General features: G+C 39.9%; 1 protein-coding gene across 3 annotated transcripts; it reads right to left on the bottom strand.

Annotated features, from left to right (window-relative positions):
- Positions 1 to 2,047: 2,047 nt before the first annotated feature.
- Positions 2,048 to 23,952, bottom strand: fgd5b (FYVE, RhoGEF and PH domain containing 5b). Of its 3 annotated transcripts, XM_085406509.1 has the most exons (22): positions 23,744 to 23,952; positions 21,582 to 22,765; positions 20,203 to 21,491; positions 13,912 to 14,065; positions 13,340 to 13,398; positions 13,202 to 13,232; positions 12,509 to 12,660; positions 12,159 to 12,315; positions 10,400 to 10,490; positions 10,225 to 10,275; positions 9,598 to 9,656; positions 8,586 to 8,657; positions 8,289 to 8,357; positions 6,584 to 6,667; positions 6,353 to 6,432; positions 6,058 to 6,154; positions 5,796 to 5,933; positions 5,540 to 5,642; positions 4,032 to 4,168; positions 3,805 to 3,930; positions 3,511 to 3,665; positions 2,048 to 3,070 (listed from the first exon to the last, which is right to left on the bottom strand). In XM_085406509.1, exons 1-22 carry the CDS (start codon positions 23,751 to 23,753, stop codon positions 3,034 to 3,036), a joined length of 4,335 nt encoding a protein of 1,444 aa, XP_085262635.1. In that variant the 5' UTR covers positions 23,754 to 23,952; the 3' UTR covers positions 2,048 to 3,033. The 3 variants fall into 3 exon arrangements, with proteins under 3 accessions (XP_085262635.1, XP_085262633.1, XP_085262634.1); XM_085406507.1 differs by having other exon boundaries at positions 20,203 to 22,765; XM_085406508.1 differs by having other exon boundaries at positions 3,832 to 3,930; positions 20,203 to 22,765.

The raw sequence follows: 23,952 nt of genomic DNA, 5'->3' as shown, positions 1-23,952 counted from the left end.
AGATTCTTGTTAGTGAGCTCCATAGATTTGAAAGGTATTATTTGTTTGCTTTGAAAATCTATTTGTTCCCCAGTCGTCACACTCTTTAACCTATCAGGCTTTTCTTTATTTTTATTAATTAAAATGGTTCAAATAAAGTGATTCTACGGTCAGAATTAAAAAAAAACTAAAACAAGATCCACTTTAAATGGAAATTCCCGAGTGTGATGTCAGTCTTCTAAATTAACTCTCATTAACACAGCTCTAAAGCCTGGTCACCAAATAACAAGCATTTTTTAAAGTGTTTGGAGTTTGCAAAAGCCTCCTCTGAGATGTCATATCTCAAAGCCTTTTATTGTTGGATGCTGGTCCTGCTGACATATGTTTAATTATCTCTTTCTAAATGTTTATGACACACTGATCACCAGAGAACAGAAGGCACAATGCAGACTACCCGTTTAGGCAGCAGGAATAATGTATGTTCAGTCGGAGGTGCAGAGTGTGCTGAAGGCTGTGTGTTTCTCTCTGGTTTGTCCTTTTGAGGGAAAGCGGGCTATTTAAAGCTTTAGGGGAGGTGGAATAGGTGTAACATTGACTTGGCAGTGTAGGCTGCAAAGAGTTTGCAAAGTGGGACATAAGAGTGAGTCCCTCTATTCTTCCAGCCTCTCTGTATCTTTTCTTTTCTCCACTTCCTCTCCCCATCTCTGAGTGAGAACGAGAAACACAAGGTGCAAACCCAGAAATGTCAAGCCAATGTCAAGGGGATGGAGTCTTTCTTTTTATTAAACATCCAGCTCTTGCGTAATAAACTCTTTTCCTTTCCCCTGAGGCAATGCTGCCCACACAGCACTATGAAAGATGAGAAGCTATCCTGTTGTAGCTCACGACATCAATGCAAACGCTGCATTCCCTTCTCAGACAAAGACTGGCGGTCCGAGCGTGTCAGTGTGAGTTTGTCGTTAAATAAAGTCGAGTGTGTGCTGTTGGTGCGTTGTGAGTAAAAAGCCACAGGTAAGGAAGCTCACCTCAGAATAGATTTCAAGCGGCTCCGTAGCATCAGTTGTTAATGGTAACAGACCACATATAACAGAGCTGCCTGCATCTGACCTTATTGAGTAGGCTGTGTGTACGATTGATTATTTGCTTCACTCTGCATTGCTCCCGCCTGCAGCAATGTGGAAGTAAGACCGGATTATGACACCATTCCTGCCTCACTGAAAAAGACACGTCAAGCACACAGAAGGCTTTCTTTTTGTGCTTCTTAACTAGCACATAAATAATCATTAAAAGTGCCACCGGATATACCTGTTCTTGTCATATATGCCCTCATATATGCCCTTGCAATGAGTTCCTGTTTTTAGAAGAAGGAAAAAAAGTTAAGGGGAAGTATTTTAAATACGGACACACTAAATTTGCATTTGGAAGCTGACAGAGAAGTTCTACATTTAGGTAAACTAGGTTTGTACCCTGCTTTCCTTGTGGCATCTGGCAACTGCTATGCAACGTAGGCAGAGAAGTCCCAACTGAAGATATGTGATGAAAGCAAACAGAGTAGGGAGAAAGCAGAACTGGGGCTAGAGAGGAAGAACACAGTGATGAATGGTCTCTCCTTTATGTAGGACGAGGTGTCTGCAACTTTTCAGTAGCCCCAGAAAGCAAACTTTCTGCCTGATATTATTCTGGGTCAGGAAGCCTCAGGGGTAGATGAGAAGCAGAACAGGCCTGGCCTGTCTTTGGCCCAACAGCACACTGGTCTGTGTATCACTTAGTCCCACTGTGTCTTCCCGAGAAGCTCTGCACGTGAGCTGAAAAACTGACCAGCTTGGTCTCGGAACAAGCGTCACATGGACTATTTGTCAGCCCAGGCACCTTTAGGTTTATTTAGAAGCTGCTGCATGTTGAATTTTTCCTATTTTAATCTAAAGTATGTGTTGTAAACCACCAGCAAGGACACGGTAACAGAAAATCAATGACAGCCTGCCACCTGCTTTAAAATATAGTCCACCTGCCATCTAGAGGACACGAGCAGAATGAAGAGAAAGCACAGACACTGACTCTTTGTATGATCATATAGTATCTTTTACTTTGTTTTAAAATTATTGTCTTGTAAATAAACATAAGAAAACATCTAGTACAGTACAAAGTCCAAAACACTGATTATGTAGATCAGTGCAATCAGTGATTCATGTTTCAGTCCACGTCTGCAGATCCGCTCCAGCTCAGTGAGTCTTATACAAACATGGATTTATAATATACTTATTATAGGGATTTAAAATGTTAAAGACATAGTTTTCCACATTTTCCCAGTAGCTAGTATATTAAGTACAGTAGTTGAACCTTTTGGTCCCAGTAATGAATGACACTCATTTGTACAATCATTTCTTTTTCAAATCAGTGCAAAAGGCATAGAAACTACTTATTCACGTTCATCTCCACAATACAGTACATGGCAAAGCAATAGACACTATTATACATATAAAGTTACTCCCTATTTGATGCAGCCTGTGCTTCAGAGCATATTTATGGAGATCCAGTGCAAGAACAAATGTTGAAATTAAGGCATAAATAATGCATGTTTGACTAAAGATGAGGCCATTTCTGAGTTACGCTGACAGGTGTTATTATCTTTTCAGCCTCTTCTGAAGTATTCAACATATTCAAAATATTGTTAGTAATAAAACTTGGAAATAATCGACAGCATTTCACCACAATTTGGAGGAGTGACGCTGATCAGCTGCTGGGGGAAATACAGGTCACATCATTGTAATGTTCCACACTGTCAGGTATCTGGGCCAGTGCATCTCGTGGTTCTCAGCATCACACCTGCTCTACCAGCAGGCAGGGAACACTTGGAGGTTGACAAAGTAGGTGATCATGTCCCTTCTCAAAGAACACAATGTCTTCTTTTCTTCAGTCCAGCTGGCAAGTTATAACTTGTAAACCTGCAGTAATAAAACAGTGTTTGTTCCTCTTCGCTGTGGTTTCACAGTCAGAAGTTTTTTGAGGGGCGCAAGTGTGTAGAAAGAGAAAGGCAGACTTTTCTTTCAGCTTATTCTATAAAACTGTGGCTTCCTCCATGGCGTTTGCCCATCTGCACAAGGAAAAGATTTTAGATCAGAAAAGAGTCATTTTAGTCTGCACCACCTAACAATAACCAGGGCTATCGGGTGGCTACGTTATTCACTGAGCTAATTTTATGTCTTATATCTCAGTTTTTAATATTAGTCTATCTTGGCCAAGGATGGTAGCTTTTCTGTTTTCTCCCCAAATTTGGTGCTATTCATGCTTAAACTGAGTTGAAGAATTGCTGTAGATGGTCTGTGGGTTAAGGTCAAGTTGTTCTCCCAGAAAGCAACAACCCGTCAATGCGAAGCCATCATTTAGTTATTTTTACTGGCAAAGACACTGTGAGTTCCCAAGATCAACACCAGCATCCATACAGCAGTAATGCTTGTTGTGTTTCAAACTGAGTCAGGCTAAGAGCTAAGCCTCTTTCCATTTTATGGGCTATCAGGTAAATGTGCTTCTCACCTCTGGGCTGTGTTGTTATCTTCAGCTTTGAAAGTGTAGTACAAAGTGTTTTTGTGGTACAGCTGGAAGACATTAGCCTCTTCATCTCCCCTCTGCTTGTCAGGCAGCCTCACTGTGAAACCCAACAGAGGTAAACTCTCTGACGCTACCTTCTCCTGCAGATGGAAGATAAATCAGAGGAAACTAAACAGGTTATAACATACAACACTTTGTTATTAAACCTCGCCATTGCAGTCTGTATAGGTGTAAAATATGTGTGGTTTAGGTTAAAGGGGAGTGCATATTTCCCCTCACCTCTTGGGCTCTGTAGGTGTAAAGCACCTTGTCTTTTAGGAGGAACCACAGTCTCTTCCAGTTCCTTTTGCTCTTCTTGCTTCGCTGTAGACTGCCACTGATTGAGCCCTCCTCCGACACTGTCACCTGTGTAACAATGGCAGTTTTACTTAATAAAATGGCATAGCTGTCACTTCATTACCAGCGATTCATTAACCTTCATAATGCACAGACTCTGTTGAATTTACCTGTGTGAAGGATGCAGTGCCTTTCCGATGTCTCCAAATATTGGGAGGATGAATGTTCTGGAACACGGTGGAGAGCGGACGACTGGAGCGGTTTGACCGAGGGCTAGTCTGCCCTGACATCACAGCAGCATCTCCGCCTGTGGAGAGAGCCCACACTCTTTCAACCAGCGTGAAGGACAGCTGCTACAACCCAATCAAATGAGAACTCACAGCACAGGCATATTTGTTGTGACTATGAAGACGTGCACGAATAACGATGAAAACTGCACAGTAACAACTGTGTGAATTCAAGTAATATACTAATGCAATGATAACACAATCACATTTATTATTTTGTCTGACCACTTACCTGTAACAGGTAACTGTACCGTGGTGCAGCTGACAGTAAAAAAGCTGTTGTACATAATAGCAGCCCAGGAGTTTCATCTTTAATTTAGATTGTTTATTTTATTTTCCAATAGTACAACTTCCTGTCTTTTCCGAATACACATTTCAAAGGTCCTGAGCTTCATTTCTTTATATTTTGCTTCCAGACTTCCAGAGGAGCCAGACTTTCTTGATTTTTTGTTTTTTGTCGTGGTTTTGAGCTAGGGGTTAGCTCTCCAGGCTTTCTCACAGTTCTTTGGATGTTGGCAGCTTTTTACTCAGTCCCATCCACGTTCTTGACCATTTTTGAGAGAATTTGTTAATTTGTTTGTTTGTTTACTGACCTATGAATCATTTAAGCATACAAAGACACCTAACTGAAGGGATGAACCAGCAGTTTTAAACAATATTATAAGGTACATATTTCCCTGTATTTTCCTGTTTGTTTGCACACGTTTCACTAAATCAATGCATCTATTTCAGATCTTCTGGCAAAATATAAAGAAAGGAGGGGCGACTCAAGACTCTTGCCCAGTATTGTACCTTTGGTAAAATAAACATTTTAATCTTCCAGCTCTGTTTGACTCCACTCACACTCAGTCCGAGCATAAACTTAACTAATCAAAAGGACCTGCATGTACAGGTGAAGACAAAGGAGATGGTTGTCAAACATATGGCTCAGTGCCCCAAAGCGGCCTGCCAAAGACTCCAATCCGCACCGTCACATGTTCGATTGATTTTCTACTTTTAACTGTATTTTCAGAAGTTTTACAGCCCCTATGGGGGCATTCGTACTACACCACAGTAATCAAGTAATAGGTGAACATTTAAATGAAAGAAATGTTTCACATTATTCACTTAACTACAACAGAAAGTATTAAAGTACATTTCAATGTAAGTATTTCTTTGTCATGTAGAGAAACTGGGACATGTTTTTGAAATAGCACTTCTTTTTCTTATATATAGATAACTGAGGGATTTAATGTGTGATTAAACTTCTTTATACTTAAAAAAAAAGGGGGGGGGCTTCACTGTTCTAATCCATTTGAGGTCAAAGTCGGCTGCATGTGACTCATGATGTAAACTGAGTTTGAAATTCTTAATATATGATATTCAAATGTATTTGAGCACATTTTTCTCACCTCTCTTCTTTAGCTCGTTGTAACAGTGATCGCACACTTTGGCCATGCGATCCTTCATGTACTTCAGAGGGTATCTGTTCCTGGAGCAGCTCCGACAAACAATCTGTGACACAAATATACGAAGGAACCACAAAGCGCATTAAAACAAGCTCTAATGACGATTAACACTTGTGAAAGCTACAGTTTGCTGCATCCTGTCTAAACTGTAGATTTTAAACTATCTTAAAGCTCAGTGTTTTATTTGTATGTGGCTCACCCGTCCACAGCCGTGGCAGTGGTGTCTGCGAAGAGTGAGACTAAAATCTGAGGTGCAGTTCATGCACATCATCACTTGTGAGACGGGAACAAGTGTGGGAGCCTTCTCTCCTAGAGTCAGCCGGAGGCGATCTCTGGCCTGGCACACACACACACAGAAGCACACAGATATATCAGTCTCATTGTGGTTGGTGCGGTTAAGCATGACTGAAGAAATATCAGTAAAGTATTAACACAGTTGTTTGGAAGCAGGGTTTGCTCACCTCTCCAGAGCAACTGCTGAATGTCACAGAGCCTCTCATATGTTCAGTCACAGCGCGATTAAGAGTGTAAAACCAGTCCTCTCTTTCAAAAAAGGAACTGCAAAATATACAGACAAGCTCAAAACAAGCTTCAATTCAACTAGACACCTAATGTGATAGTATCCACATTCATCTCTTTAGTTTCAAAGGTTTTAGACTTCTTTGGTAGCAAAATCATTGTTTGTTTTTTTCACCACCATCAGTACCACAGATATTATCGATCATTTTTACAGGATGCTCTATATTTGTGACCCACCTTGCAGACAAAGTGATGGAGATGTCTGCTGCCTCTATCTTCAGTGCATTTTGGACATTTTCAATAATGGGTTTACTGACCTGAGCAATCATTCAAGATCAGACATCCAGACATGAAGAAAAAACGTACAAGAAATTCAAACACATTCTTGAAATATCCATGTGCTTTTATAGATGTAACTTGCATGTAAGCCGGCGATTGAGCATTACTGACTCTAATCTTAAGACTGACCTTCAGCCCAGTGAGGGGCAAAGTGTTTTTCAGTCTATATTTGCCATCCTGCTGAGGGTAGGTGTAAAGAAGCACGTCATTCATCTGACAACAGGCAGACATGAGACACAGTTAGTGAGTGTAGATGAAAGGCTTTGTTAGAAGCATAAAAACAATAGTCAGCAGTTAAAACAGTCAGCTGAGCAGTTCATCGTTCATGTATATGCAGCTTTTCTCCAGTAGGCGTCACTCTAATGCAAAACTTGACCACCGTGTTCACATTTAAAAAAGAACAGGATTTTTTTTCCCCTTTTAATTATCAGCCGTTTTCTTGCACAAAGTAAAAACAGTCACAGTGTATTTGAATGCTTACAAACAATAATTTCTCATGCATGAAAACACAATCAGACCCTCTTCTAAAAGAAACCAATAATCGATTTTGACTTCATTAGGAACTTATCGGTTATTCTGAAACATGGTAAATAAAACTGTGAAGTCACCCTCTATGTAGGTTGCGTCTCATGTGTCATGTCCCCTGTATGTTTGCCCTCCAATGAGAACACCAACGTACATGCATAGTTTGACAGTAGAAGATCATTTTTAGATTCATCTCCTAACAGGGAAAGTTTCCCTGTGCTTCCAATGTGTTTTTTTATGAAACAATATCCAGCAGTTTGAAATACCAAATTTTTCAATTTTTCAATGAGGAAATCCAGGATTAAAGTTGTGCGACAACCAATAAAAATATGCAGATTATTATTTCATGTCTGCAGGGGATCTGTGAATTGATAACTCCTACTTATAAATGTTTATGATTATACATATGTGAGATATTTGAGACAACGGTTATCAAAGTCGGTGTCAAATTGCATCATTAAAGTTTTTATTATTTTTCCAGTACATAATTTTATTTACTGTCCCTCTGCATTTTAGTACCGTCTTTGAGGAAACTGCCAGCTCCTGCAGTCTTGTTTTATTATGCTCTCCCCAACATTAATCCCAATAAGCTTGGAAATAAAAGTTATGCTGTGATGATTATCAATATTCCTCCAGAAGAGACATTTACGAGGGTTTTTTTAGTGTCGAGCTCAGACCACAAATTTCAAAAACACCACAGGAGGGAAAAACAATCCACCTCGGTCATGCTCTATGGATAATATGCGAAGGCGTTTAATTTCCCAACCTCTCTTGATTGCAGTATTTCATATTTCATATCTTTGTATTGATTTTTCAAACTGAATTTTTAGAGTAAATAAACAGAGCAATTGTATTAAGGTGGTTACTAAGTTTATGCTTTCTGTTTCATCAATGACATCCTTCTCTACTTCTTTATCATCATATCGCATGAACTTAATAAGGATCAACTGAAGGAGCTAAACGCATGCTAGTCTAATATTTACCAAACACAATTAGCCTTGTAAAACTCTACATGGATCGCTCAGCTTTTAAGGAGCTCTTGTTGACCTTCCCTGTGCTGTCAGTAAAGAACTGGCTCAGGAAGCCAGCATTCAGAAACATCCTGTCAGGAAACCCTGCTCTTAATAGCTCAGTCTGGACATGGAAATAGACCAGACAGAAAATGCCTCACTCTACATTTTACACATTTAATAAAAATAAGAAGTTCTAATTAAGCAAATAGCACACATATCTTAAAAAGTTGGTATAATAAGAGACTGGTACATGAGTCTTTAATACCAATGTCCTGCAAACAGGAAACAACATTTACCAAAAACAGATGGCGGGGCTGTCGACTCTTCCTGCTGACCTTCATCAGCGTGCCCTCCTTCACAAAAATCTGACGGTTAAAAAAAACAAAACAAACATGATTTAATCAAACCAAGCATTTCACAACTCATCAAATCCTGACACAAAGAGGGCATCTGCGGTAATTAATGTTATTTAACCAGGCGGTGTGGGGATTCCCAGCTGAATGATTGTGTAAAGGGCAGCAAGGAGTGGTGCAACACAGACAGGGTGGGCTGGCAAGCTTTAAGCAGAAACAATACTGTTATCAGACACATACCCTGCCAGGCTGAAGCAAGTCCCGCTGGCCACGAACACTGTACTCTATGTTGACCAGACGCAACAAGTTCTCCTGAGAGACAGAAAGAAAGGAGAGGGGTGAGACGCCAAAATAAGAGACGGATGGATGAAAGGGCATTATCGTCATTTTCCTGACAACATCAAGATATTTTTATATTTTGTCTGACTCCAGAGTGGAGCTATCTCTTAAATCAGACAAACATACCATATATGTTTCGCTTTAGACCATACCCAATCAAAAATGTCATTATGCCAGACATGTGACTCCAACTACACAGTTGTAGCTGGATGCTGATTTGAGTCTCTACTTATGACTCTTATTACTATGAATGTTTGATTTAAGATTTCACTCTCAAAGCGCAGCTGCAGCTTTTAAAGGTGGGGAAGAGTGTGCCCAGTTTCCTGTCAGTACATCCAGCAGTTGTTGCACTTTCAGGTATTTTCAGACGGTTCACAAAGGGTAAAAGGATAAAGTAGATGTAGATTAGAAGAAATAAACAAATATATACTACACAACGTGTTTTATTTCTTTTGGGGGGGATTTCCTGAAATTTTAGCTTATTTGCTTCTGACTGAAAATATCAGATTTTTCCTTCCAAAAGCTGGAAAGGTTGGGAATCACCAAATATGTCTCAGTTTAGTGTGGCTGCAAAATGTCTTCATGACAATAAGAAAGGATTAAATGATATTTGTTCATATTCCAACATGAGAAAGAAGAGAACTGTTTAAACAGTGTGATTTTGATGATATCTTGGGTTGAATGCATTATTAAATGTGTGCATTTAATAATGCATTCACATTGAAAAGTGACACTATTAATAAGGGAGCAGTGAACTTTCCTTCTCAACTAGGTCTATAAACCAGTATCATTGATTGTACTCCTGTATGAATGTTGCATTTGTGTGTGTGTGCTCTTAATAAGATTTTTTAAAAAGTGTGATTCTGCATCACAGGTGGTGTTGTGTGTACAAGAGTTAACGTGTGACCCTTACCCCATGTTTTAGGCTGTCATTCACTTGATCTGCGATGTCAGACATGATTACTACGGCAGCTGAGTAAAACAAACACAGACAGAGGGATCAGGGTAGAGACGTCAGAGAGGATTGTTTGGTTTCTTTCTACAATATCATAAAGTTAAGGTGTCAGTACTATTGTGACTTCGCATAAATAAAGCTGAACTGGATTTATTTCGTTTCAGTCACGACCACAATCACATTAAAGGTTTGTATAACTCATGAGATCTTTTTTCCTTGCTTCTGTGTGCAAAGTGATTAAGTTAGGAGTCTGGAAGTGTCTGCATGTTTGGACTAGGTGGCTCCCTTATGGGAGATACAGCAAGAGATAGTGTTGCTTCAACGTGCCTTCTCATGAATTACACATTACTGTCTTCAGGCAGAAAATACTTCGAATGACTCCTCGGTGGGTTACCACCAAAAACAAAGAAATCTAAATTGGCTCTCTCTTGACCATTTCTACATGCCAAATGAGCACGAATAAATTCTTTCTAAACACACAGCCACAAACAGAAGCTGGCAAAGCTCTCCTGTGAGTAGAAGAGAGTGTGAACTTTGCAGCCTCTGTGCACACTGCTGCCTGCTCTTGTGATATGTTTACTGTACCCTGAGTGTCTTCATATTCCTTGGAATCTGGGGAGAGATTGTTCAAGTAATCTGCAAGAGAAAGAAAAGAAATGAATTCCTCCAGAGAGTAAAGAAGACAACAATGTTGAGTAAGATATTATCTAAATACTGTAGGACGGACGCTTTGTCCTGATTTAATTAAAATTTGGCTCACCCGTGAGGAGCATACGATACTGAGCCACACGCACGATGACCCGCAGAAGCTGATGTTTAAAGGAGGCATTTTCCCCAGCTGGATTTTTCTCCTGAGACACATACATATTTGTTATTTCCCTTAATCACAGCTGCCCCTAAGGGCCACGTTTACTGCAGAAGCTCACATGAACACAAGTCAAACAATGCCAGAGTGATTAAAAAGGCAAGGAATGAAACTGTCCACAAAAAAGAGGACAGCTGTATCGACACACAAGCTATACAACATCACAGGAGCTTTGAGGAGAAACAGTCATATTTTAAACGTGAACAAGGGCCAATAACCCAAACTTCCTGTCAGCACAGCAGTTTGTGAGTTTGGGTGTGTGCCTGAACTTGTATTTAGTTATTTCACACAGACACTGCTAGCGACAAAAATGCAAATCTTCGTTAGTCATTAGAAAGACTTGGTTCAATGCTACTGTTAAGAATGGGGCTCGGCAAGTACTGAAGGTATTTGCCCTGTAAATAAATGTAATGGACAGTGTAACATATTTCTGTTTATAGTATTTTTGTGATAATTTGAGTTTTTCACTTTTTTAATTCATAGTGAAAAAAAAAACTATTCTGTCAGCAGCCTCTTGTTTTAAAGGGTAGACAAAGAAGCTCACTGCGTTGGCATTAATGCACAAAGTAGAATCTAAGGACGTTTAAACGCCGGTGCTCTTAAATTAGACGGAGAAAACTGCGCAGCTCTGCAAACTTTTACAGCCAACTCCTCTCCTTAGTGGTCTGTAAAATGGATGGAAAATATTGAAAATTCCTCTGTCCATAAATAAAACACATGTACACTGTGCCACTCGACGTTGAGCTACAATTAACTGGCATTATTAAAAAGCATAATACTTTGAGTAACCAAACCCTGAGGAGAAAAACAGCAAGAACAAACTTGAGACTGACCTGCTCTGAACTCTAAACAACATGCGACTGAGAATAAAACAACAGCTGTTTAAGAAATGCTTATAATGCGTTTTTGTTGTACTTATCGTTTTTTAATACTCCAAACTTATCAACTTAAAGGCTTTCCTATCTGTTGCTCTCTGGTTAGACAAACACATTCCTGTGTCTGCTCGTTTAATTGAGGCTAATTATAACTGCAGCCTTGGAGCTAAAATTAGTCGCTAATTAATTTGTGCCTGTGTTGGGAAAGTTCAAAAAGCCATTGGTAAATGCAAGCAACATAAATTTTAAGAAAGGTTTGGTGATTAAATTGTCATTCTGAAAGATTTTTTAATGTCTTTATTTGTCTTTTGGGTGCCATAACTGCTCCTTTTTTGGCAGATGAATGTAGCTGCTGCTTGAAATAAAACGATGACTTCTAGCTACTTAGTGTCTGACTTTTCAAAGCCTTATGTCTCTATTTCTTCTCTCTCTGTCATACACACATGTACACACACATATATGTATATAGAAATCCATAACTACTTAGACAAGTATCCTACATTTAATCATCACTAACTCTGTTTTTGTTCTTTTGAACATACAATAACAGTATAGGTTTTCTACTTGACTTCTTGACTATCTAATAATGTCCTTATAGTAAGAAAATGTAATCATAGCTGTGCAGCTTTCACTGAGCACAGCAAAGACCATTTGATTCTCAAAAACACCTTTTCTTTTTTCTTTTTTTTTAAAATTTATAGTTAATTTTAACAATATGCCATTTTGAATTTTGTGCTACCTTTCACAAGTCAGTTAAAAGACCCTGTCATAGGTCATACCTCAAAACGTTGAACAATCTCCGCAAAAGCGGGCGATGTTCGGCAGCTGTCCTCCAGTAAACTCATACTCCGATCGTAGTGGCCGATGTAGGTGGTAAAGACCAAAAACTCTGCTTTCCTGCTCAGGAATATATCTGCAATCGTTTGGCTGTCCTCCCTGAATGAACAAACAGAGGCGAGATCATGACAGAGAAGTACCCACTGCCCTTAGATTGCTTTCTGAGCAACACAATAGAGGAAGAAAAAGGTTGGAAAGGATTTTTTTTTCAATAATAGCTTGATGTGTTTTAGGTGTGTGTGTGTTGAAGTATTTCCTATTTAACACTAATGTATGCTGTCCCATCGCTCACCAGTGTTGGATTCGATTCTCTAGCTCAGTAAGGATCGTGCGGTGCAGGGTGTAAACATCAGGAAGCTCATTAAGAATCTCTCGAAGTCTCTCATCATCCAGCGCAGGTTCCCCTTGGTCTCCTACTGTCGACCGAACAGCCTCACGAAAGTCCTGGCACATGGATGAGTGTGGAGGAATTAACTTTATGTCACAGTTTAGGTTAGAATATTGCTTCCAGTTTCCCAAAACCACGCAGTTAGCCTCCAACAATCCGTCCCTTTCTCCACCATAGATTAACTCTCCCACAGCAGGAAGAGCTTAAGCTAATATATCAGGGAATCTCATCATCTCTTCAAGCACTGGAGTGGTTTAGGTCACTGGTTATGCCCTATACTGTAGCAGGAAGCAAAATGAAAAAAACAGGGTTTGCTCCTGTCTCATTATCACAGCAGAGGTGCTCCACACTGTTTCAGTGGAGCTACAAAGAGGACAGAAGAAAAGTGTACTTGTGCTAAATGAGTGTGGTGAAAATGAGCTTGTGAATGAGTAACTATGGTCCGAACACACAGCAAAGCAGACGCAGGAATAAAGGTAATAAATATAAACCTGAGCTGTAATGTTACCCGTACTGAATATCTGGATGCATACAGGAGATGTAGAGTGGGTTGGTTAATTGGAAAAGGATATATATATATATATAAACTTCACTTACTTCCTGGAGCACCTTGAGGGCTTTAACATGTCTGTGGGTAGATAAATAAAGCCACAATTCAGCAGGATAGTACTGGGAACGAGACTGCTTTTAGCAGATATAGTTAATAAGAAATAATATGTTAAATAGGAAACTTACGTTCTCTCTGAATCCACCAGCTCTTTGACGATGTAAAAGGCTCTGGATCGACCGTCAGGCTGTAAACAATCATATTATTTACTTGGAATAAGCCTCATGTTGGGAGAAACTAAAGCATTCTGGCGCAGGTTCAAATGTAGCTGGCTCACCACTCAACATCATCTCCAAGCAGCAATCAAATTCTAAATAATGAGGACAGCCCTGTAGTAGCCCATTAACCTCCATTAACCTGCATTAAAATGCTGGCACTGGAGGGCATTTTTGCAGTTGGCCAAGGTGAAAAAAAAACAGTTTACTCTGTGTTATGTTACTCCCTTCTTACAATACATCTTCATTTCTACCAGTCATTTGGAGGAAAGGTGACTTCTCTGTAAAAACAATTAAATAATTAAGTTTTATTTCTGAGGATGGAGGGTTTTCTAAATAAGAGTAGGTGAATAAAAGGCTTAGTGAATGGGGACTTCTAAGCTAAGTATGTTATGGACAAGATATTTAACATTTTGTTGTGGAAATCTGTTATTCTACCTATAAAACCTTTTTTCTCCCCTCAGTGTGCCTGTAAGGAACCCAACCTGTCTGTCATAGTTGTTTTCTGTCACTGCCTCGTCTTCCTCAGAGGTGCGTCCTTGGTCTTCTTCACCCATTGTCTTTCTCACATCTTCACCCACCGGATTAACCTGTGGACCAGCTGCCAACGCACACACGTTGTATGCTTCTGTATAGGCACTGTGGGAAGCAACAAAAAAAAGGAGTGGCTGGTGTGAAACAAGGCAGCGTGCTGGATATACAGTCCAAAAAATGCTACAGAGTATATGCACACTCTTAACAATAATGACGAAAATTCATGTAGCATTTTATTGGTTTCTTTTGCACTGAATTTGGTAAAATGGAAAATTTCAAAAACATGTTTAATAATATCGCCCTTGTTGGCTTATTTTTATGAGGCTGTACCTCATTTGGTTTCTGGCTCATAACACTGATGTAACAGCCTCATAACTACTCTGCCTAATTTACAGTTTTGATTTGTTGAGAGCAAAAATATTTTCAAATCACACTTTTGCCTGGTAAAAAGGATACAGAGACTTATTTCATCTCAAATTCTTCCACAGGCCTCATAGTGTTACGGACTAAATTAAGTAAATGTGGGGTATTATTTAAGATGGACAATAGTCCAGAACGTAAGGGTTTTATGAAGATATGGAGAGCAGAACTTTAGCACCTTAACATAAATACTGAATACAAGGACACAGAGCTAACGCCGAAACAAAATAATATTTGCCAAGGAGCATCTTAAAGCTCACTAAATACGACATTTTAACCTATTTAATCCACAGAAAAGTGATTACTGTGACCAAAACATTCCAGCTGTCTCTGCTTTTTGACTTACAAAAAGTCTGGCTAAACTTACCTACCTTCAGGATCTGTAATTGTTTGTGCTTGTTCCTTCTTATTCCTTAATAATAATATATCCACAGACACTTTGTTATAGACACTGGTTCAAATGCTCAATAATGTAAATATCCAATCAGCCAATCACATGGAAGCAACAGAGTGCATGTAGACATAATCAAGATGACCTGCTAAGGTTCAAACTGAGCATCAGAATGAGAAAGAAAAATGATTTAAGTGACTTTGCATGTTGTTGGGGGGTTTTTTCGGTGTCTGTTAGTCAGGCTAGTCTGAGTATTTGCCTGATCTTAACCAGGACTATAATGATGTTAAATAGCGTGTTTCTAAGCGATTTGAAGAAAAAGAGCGAACATGTTTAGATGGAGTCCAGACGGTTCTCATATTTCCTCTTTTTTCCGAGGTCGTCATTTAGGAACGTGGTGGGTAGCCGAAAACGTAATATGTTGACGATTTGTCACCTAGTGTAAAATGTTACGCTTTGGGAGTGAGAACGTGTTGGTATTTTAGACACTGCTGATCTACTGGGGTTTTCCCGCCCAGCTGACTTCTGCATTTACGAAGAAAGGTCCAGAAAAAGAGAAAAATATCCACTGAATTGCAAAAGTGCATTTTGATGCTAAAGGTCAGAGGAGGTCAGACTGCTTAAAACTGATAGGACGTCTACAGTAACTCAAAAAACACTAGTTATGAAGTTATGCTGAAAAGCATCCCTGAATGGATGAAATCATTAAACCTTGAAGATGATGGGTTACAGCACCAGAAGACCACACAAGGTGACACTCTTGTCAGCTAAAAACAGGAAACTGAGGCTATAATTCACACAGGCTCACCAAAATTGGACCACAAAAGATGATTTTGGTTTTGATTTCTGCTGTAAGCTGCTGCTGAAAGAATGGATCTATCCTATCTCACATTACCAGTTCAGGCTGATGGTGGTGGCGTAATGATGTGGGGGTTAGTTAGCACCTTTGTGTTTTGGTAGATCTAAAGACACCCTTCATGGATGTGCATCTGTCAAATCTGCAGCAACTCTGTGACGCCGTCAATGTCAATATGAACCAAAATCTCCAGCACCTTGTTGATTCTGTGCCGCAAAGAATTAAGGCAGTTCTGAAGCTAAATGGGAAATCAACCTTGTATTAGCATAATGTACCTAATAAAGTGTCTGGTGAGTGTATATTGCATCCCCTTGTTGAAAACCACTACTCTAGCCTTAAAATGTGTCATTTCATTTTTTCCCCCACACTTTGACCAAGTGATTCTATAATATGAGCTTCATTCATGTGAGAATAAATCAGATGAATTTTATTTAACCATTCAAATCATCCTTATGCTTCACATTGAAATATCATTATAATAAACATAGTCAGTGTTAGAATTAAATGTGAATAGATAAAACATTGCAGGTCTGCAAAAGCCAATAAACTGATTCTGAAAGGCCCGCGGTGACAACTGTACCCGATCAGGGACACATGTTGGTATTTTATGCTATGAGATTTCCTTCTGCGGGGAGCCCAAATGAATATGCTAATGTCTGCCGCTCAGCGGGGAATGTAAGCTACGCAAATAACAACACATCCTTAAAGTTACAGTGGTGATGCAGTAGTCCTCTACGTGACCAGATAATTGCTTTGCCAATCTTCCTGCCATGTTTCACTCCAAGCACCGGTGGATTAAATCCCACTGAGATGCAAATTAGCTACATATGAACAACATATGTGAGCAGTTCAGATCTCTGCATCACACACATTAGAGCTGCATGGCCCATTACTGTTTACTAGATCAAACTTTGAATGAGATACCACAAAACTGCACGGACAGTCTCTATATTAGGCTTTTATATCACTGCCAAAGAAACTGCCTCCATCTCTTCACACGCTCCTGCCACAATGTATGACGTCTCAAGGCGAAATGTGCAGCGATAAATTACAGGAGATAAAAAATATTGTTTCTATCTTTTTCCTCAAGCAAGGTTCCCAATGAAAGCTGACTGGAGAAAAGACACCAATTATCTCCAAACTATCTGTTAATATGGCTCCTTCAGGCTATTGCAAAATTAACATCCTCAGCCTCTAACTCGACTGTCCATTTGGAGAACTGTGATTATGCTGGCTTTATTCTGTAGAAGCTGAAACACCGTGCAGAAATCATATTCATACCACTTTTTGTTTAGGATTAACATTAAAAGGTCAATTAAGCAATAAATTAGTCGTGCATAAAAATAATAATAAAAAAAAATCAGCAAATAATTAAAAAAAACAACTTATTCATTAATTATTTTAAAAAGTTTTATTTCAATCTATATAATGAAAAAATCTTGTTACTGTAGCTTCTTAAATTTGACAACTTTGCTGATTTATTGAGGTTGTAGCTATTCACTGTTTACGTAGTATTTACGATGGAGTTTTGTTAAATACTTTTTTTTCCTGTTTTGCTTTGACAAATAAGGCTCAACTGGATTAAGTAGATTATTAGTAGTGTTATTTTTAAAATCATTGTTGTTTTGAAAGGGAACTTACATCTCTGACACTACTAGACAGCAGGAACTGGAAGGGTTTATGGGTTTGTTATAAACCCCCTTTGTAAGAATTGAAAGGGTGATGATTCTTTAAAAATAATTATTATACATTCAGTGTTAAACTTTAAGCATTATATACATAGCTGACCATTTTTTCCCAAAATAATTTTTCTCTTGAAACAATTTTAATGTTACACGAGTCTCACGTTAATTTGCCTTTTCCAGTTAATTTGCTTTTTATGCACCTTGACCCTGCAATTCTATCATTGTTATTAATTATTGATTTACATCTTAGCACTAGCATCATCATTATTATTATTAACATTATTAGTGTTCATTTTGTAACCCTTTCTCTTTCTGTCTCCAAAAAATCAAGATGGTGACGATTATATTGTCAAACCAGGGGGGCAACCTCTGTGAATGAAATATGATGTCAGCACAGAAGTGGCAAAAACTGCAGTTCCTCAAGACAATGCTTAAAGCTTTCAGCAAAAGACAGTCAGCCCCTACAGGCTCACACTTTAAAATGTCCAATGTTGCAGAACAGAAAAACACATTTACAGCCTGGTACTAAAAACAGTTTCAGCATCTATGGATAGGCAGCTGGAGCCAGTTGGGTAGGCCTCATCCTAGTTCAAGTCATTAAACTGGACCTCCCAACTGTGTGTGCATTTGTGAGTGTCATGTTTGTGCTGTTTGAGCACTTTTAATGTGTTATCTGACTGATATTTAGCTTTATTGTTAGATAGACCATTGCAGAAGTCTGTGCTTAATTAGCTGGTATTACCTGGTACAGCTTATGAAAGTAGCTTGCTCACCATGCTGGCTATAGTGGTAGCTTATACCATCATTTATCCATATAAGGGAATGTCTGGCTCCAAATAACACAGCAGACAAAAATGCTAATGTTGAAGCTTCAAAATGCAGAATTTCTAAGTTACAGTTATAGAGTCAGGGTGGCTATGTCTTTTATACTGTCTGTACCAAACACGAGGCTTCACAACAGGACGTCATGGAGGTAGCTTTTAAATAAAGTCTGTTTTTTTAATTTATTTGTTGGGTTTCAGCCTTTACTTTGATAGAACAGTGGCGAGAAGACACTGGGAGAAAGACCAGGGCAGAAGACATGCAGTAAATGGCTGTGGGGCATAATCCAACCTGGGCCTCTATACTAGGCTTATGGCATTTGGGCCACTTGTTCAAATCAGTGAGCTAAAGCAGTGTTTGTAACCATGACAAGAGAAAGCAGCAAATGCTCTGGTTTTTCTGTTTGTGTGCATAAGTTACCTGCCTGGTCTTTGCTTGAAATTTATCCCTTAGGTCATTTTCACATTTCTTACTTTTTTTTATTTGTCATTATTTTAAAAATAGTTTGCATTTTTTGGCCAAAATAAAGATTCTTGATGAAGCCACCTTGGGCTCTTCAATATTGTCTTTGGCATTTTCACAGTTCTCAAATGTGTAGTAGATAAACAGGTTAATTTACTCTATTAACTCACGCTGCAATACTATGGGGAGCCAGTGTGTGCACATGCAAGTGAGCACAGTGTCCATATGAAAAAGCTGGAATTTAAACAAGTCCCTAAATAATAGTATCCATGTGGAGTTTAAGGCACCAGAAAAAAAGTTTGCCCAAACCAGAGTAATAATGATATGCTCAGCCATACAACATGTTCACATGTTCATCATCAACTCAAGGTGTGTGCAGGTTGATTTATTGATTTAAAACATAAAATATTTAAGTTTATAGACTGTAAAAACTTCTTGTGAGGAAAATATATGAAAGGATGAAGACAGCAAGCTGTTCATTGATGACTAAGAGTCAGAAGTACACCTGTATGTTTTCCAATGGTTGATTTTAGGAGTTAATTTTCACAGAAATGATATAGAGTATAAAATACAACGGTCTGTGTCAAACCACACTGTGTCAGCCTCTTCAGCAGTGTATTATAAGCCCTGCTGTACAGCTTTGTTTGCACATATAGTATAACCTAAATGGTGAACATGAGGAGAGGGAAGCTCTTTGGTGAACAACTGCTGACTACAGAACATACTGAGATTGTATCACCGCCTGTTGTTTCTGAATGGCTAGAGACGAGCAATGACTCCAAAAGACTCTGACTATTAATCATCGTGGACAGCCTGTATGATATGGGCACAGCTAACAGGAATGTGGGGGTGGGGGGTAAGGGGGAGGTGGGTTAAAGTCAGAGCCGCCTGGCTGATCATACAACAAACAGCATCCCACTAGAGACACAAGAGGCTCTGCCTACAACATCAGCCCAAAAGCACCCCATTTTCTGTACCTAAAGGGATGATTTATGAATGAAAACAGCCCGTTTTCAATTACATCTTAAGCCACTACCCCTACACCAGCATTTCCTCTTCTCCCACTCAACAAGCCATGACAAGACAAGTTTAGTCTTACTGCAAGGTAAGAGGTAAGCTTCCTCTTTACATACCTGCAGGGATCATAGCATCAGGGGGGTCTCTATATAACAAATAATGATAATTCCAAGGACATTATTAAAGTGACCATGAAGTAATAAAAAATGGTAGTGGCAGGAATCACTAATATGATGCACAATTGCCATGCGTGTTAGCTGTTTGGCTTCTTGGTCTTTTAGTAAGACACTCCACTGCTTTGGTGCTGATGGATTTATTGCAAAAACTCTGGGATGGACAGACATAAAAATTGTTGCAGAGATTCATAATCTTCAGACGGTGAATCCAGTGTGGAGCCCTAACTTAGATAACATGACTTTCTTCTGATAGCATCAACACGTCAAATTTGAATTGCATAAAACCTTGCGTGTGATGTTTAGTGGTAATAAGCAATTACCAAGATAACATTTTAAACCAACATTGTTATTGTTTTTAGCAATGTCATCATTTAACTCAAGGCAGTGCTACAAGCTTTGGTTCATTTACATACCTTTCTGTTTCCTGTTCAAGTGACTGAGTTTTTTTCTCAAACCCAGGGAGGCTGCTCATGTCCACATAACCATCTGTCTCATTGGCAGCAGACAGCACTCGACTGGGACGGACAAAGAAGTCTGTGAGAGGTATCTGCCGAACAGGCCTCCGCTGCGGCACCTGAAGGTTCTCGTAGTCTGAACTGATGACCGGAACATTCTCGTAGTCAGAGGTATCTGTGTTGGGGACGGAGATGGACCGAGGCTTGGTCAGGGGGAGAGGAGTGAAAGGCACACGAGAGCGATCCTCGAAGGACTCCACCCGGACAACGCTGCGATTGAGGAAGGCCACAGTGTTCCCTTTCCTTCTGCTTTCCTTGTAGAACAGGAAGGGAGAGGCCGGCTCAGGTGAAACTTGTAGTTTGCTGACTGAGCGTGAGTTCAGCTGCGGAGAGCTGTTTATGCTGCTTCTATCTAAATCCAGCAGTCTGCTGGGCGTACGGTGGCTGGACTCTGCTGAGGGCTTAAAGAACGATGGTTTGACATCGACCGCAGGCTTGTTTTCTGTCTTCCGCCTAAATTTAAGCATGAGAAAGCGCTTAAGGGAGGACTTCTTTTTCCTGTTTTTCTCTGATGAGTCCCCCTCAATGAGAAGGGAAGGAGAACTCTTTGTAATAGGCCTCTTAGTGATGTAGGCCAGCTCAAACGGAGGAGGGATATCCACTGCAGATGTAGGTGTGGATAGGGCACTGGATGAGAGAGGGGAGCACCTGGAGAAGCTTTCAGATGAACAAAGGGCACCTCTCTGTCTAGGAGATCCTTCCCTGTAGACACACAGAGATGAGTCTTGGCCCTCCATGGACAGGGAACGGGGGTACAGGGACAAATAATGGGGTTTTGAGTAACTTTTGTGCCGTGTTGAGTTTAACATGGGGCTGCTGCTCATTGCAGGTTGTCCAAATCCACTCGTGTAGGGCTTCTGAAGAAACTGCACTCCTGTATCCTCCACTTTATTAGTAATGCGGTGTGACAAAGAGTGGGATCGAATCCCGGTCACTTTCCTATCAAAAGGAAAACCATTTTCCGCATACAAACTTTTCCCTGGCTCCTCGTATAGATGCTCATCGCTGATGTCCTGCTCTGTGTCAGTGGTGTCATCCAGAAAGGGCACAATGTGGCCCTCCGAGTCATCATCGTCTCTGAAGACGTCAGAGTCGTTTGGGGACAGGAGCTGGCTTCCTGAGCATGAAGAGGTCAGTGAGGTATCGGCATCTGTTGGTACTGAGATGGATATCTGCCTGAACCTCGGCTGGAAGTACAAATGATTTAATATGTCTCCCACTGCATGAGAATTATGCTCTTCAGTTTTGACAGGCATCCTTTTCGGACATATCCTTACCTTGTTTTCATGAGTGTTGTTAATGTAATCCTGAGAACCCAAACACTCCGTTTGTATATTTTCGGCTGTTTCCTCATATTTCCTGGCTGATACTCCATGGCTGTTTAAAGAAGAAACGGTACTTTGTGTGAGTGCACTCTCTAGTGGTCCACAAGTTTTGTCTTTCCTTGACATCAAGTCTCGGTTTATAATGTCCTCCGAAGAGATGTAAAACGGCTCATAACCTGGATCGCCTTCTAAGCCAGTGTGTCTCTTAGCTGCACCAGAGATCTGTTTCTGGTCGTCAGGAGTGAAGTCATAAAAACGGGTGCGCTCTTGGCTTTCACCTTTTTCTTTAATCTTAGGGCTACACCTCAGCTTTAGGATGTTACAAGTGAAACCACAGTCAGAGACTGGTTCTACTTTCTCTTCATCTTCTGCTAGAAAAACACGCTTGTCATCAGCCTCAGTTGTGGTTTCTTCACCCAGGACATCAGGTTCATCTGTACAAGACTCAGTTAGATCGTCTGCTGTATTTGCATCCTCTTCAATTTGGCGCTGGTTCTTGTTCAGGTCTCGACTTTCACCAGAATAACAGCCTGCCTCCTCATCGATGCTGTTAACAGAAAAGTCTCCCACAGAGATGCCATCTGTGTCGGCCAGCGCCTCACCTGCATCGCAACCTTCAGCATCCATGTCCTCCGTCACGTCTGTGTCAATCATCTCCACTGCCTCCTCCGAGTCAGCCGTGGGTCTAGCATCACTGATCCAAAGTGTTTCCAGGGAATCAGCTTCCTCTGTCACAGCACTGTCAGTTAATCTCCAGTCCTCATCCATCTTCAGAATCATATCTTCATCTTCGTTTTCCTCCTCTGTCACATCTCTGTCCTCCAGCCCATGTGACCCCGATGGTGAGTCTGTTTGTGGTGATTTGAGGATGTAAGAGTTAAATTGTTGCTCCGTTGGCAATGTGTCTATAATTGCTTTGTTTAGACCATTCTCTGTCTTGTGCTCCTCATCAGCCTCACCATCTGAGGTTACCAGGCTGCCATTACTGCATCCTCCCTGGCTGCCATTTACCTCTGATGCGACTTTAGGTTTTGGGGCTATAGAAGGTTTAGGACCCCTGGCTGCAGACAGAAGGGGGAACAGCTTGGCGTGACAAACAAATCTTGGCTTGGGAGCAACAGAGGGCTTGGTGCAGTCTGAAAGAACAACAGGAAAAGGAAACTGTAAGATTATGTGCTTTAAAATAGATTGCAGGTCATTTGCATTGTTTCACTGTGACCTAAAACTGATTAAAGATTCACAAATGATAAAACTTTGAACCGTGTGTAAGAGTCATATTTAGCTGTGCACATTTTATTCACAAAATCTGTAGAATATTTCTTTGTAAAAATATATATATTTCCATACATGAAACTGACAGTACAAACCAAGATAGCTCCTCCAATTGGTACAGCTTGGTGGTGTAAGATTATAATAAAAAGATGCTAAATTAGTAATGTATACTTTGATATTCTTCAAGAAAGAATTGAAGGGAATTCCCTGATTCACTTCCTGTGATTCAAGCGAGAGACACTCCTGTCAGGCTGCCTGTACTGCTTTAAGAACAATAGGTCACTTTACATGTCGCAAAGGACAGTGCTAATAAATCAGCACATGTACTTCACGTGTATTCAATACATGAATTACATCAATACATTATGCAATGCACAATATCTATATAAAGGAAGTGTTAAAATAGGCAATTATGACAGTTGCCTATAAATAGAAAACATGCAGTTAAAGATTGATTTGAAGTTTTCAAACCCCAAGCTAGCTTCATTTTTTGCTAAAGCGCTCTCTTTTCTTCTATATAACCAACACCATACTTCCTTGTAAAATCAAGAAACACTGGGTAAAGGCACACTTTGATTTGCTCCATATCCTGTCTGTTGCTACAGCTGGAGTCATTCATTTACGAAGAAAGGAGCCAAAGTGAGATATATATATATATATATATATATATATATATATATATATATATATATATATATATATATATATATATATATATATATATATATATCTTTAAAAAGATGAATCTGTAAGATATAAGTAACTGTAAACTTCGTATGTCTTCTAATTTTCTAAAAATGTCGAAAGTGAAGCAGTTCGTGGCTCGAGGCAAATCGTCTCACCTGTGTTCATTTTTGGAAAGCGAGTATCTCCAACATCTCGTCCGCAAAATCAGTCAGGACACAAAAAGTAATAAAAATGGAGCAAACAGCAAACTCTGTTGAATAGTCTAAGCAGAGAGTGAGTGAGTGTGCCTCAACGCAGCCCTGCCTTCTGGGAGGGAAACGCTGCCCAGCTGATCGCTCGCTGGTGCGTCTTGGTGCGCGCCGGA

This window comes from Rhamphochromis longiceps, linkage group LG5 (assembly GCF_057381845.1).
Source record: "Rhamphochromis longiceps isolate RC_006_pf linkage group LG5, R_longiceps_female_GT1.1, whole genome shotgun sequence".
Lineage (NCBI taxonomy): Eukaryota > Metazoa > Chordata > Actinopteri > Cichliformes > Cichlidae > Rhamphochromis > Rhamphochromis longiceps.
Note: the sequence above shows the minus strand (reverse complement) of the source record. Positions and strands in the feature narration are given on the sequence as shown.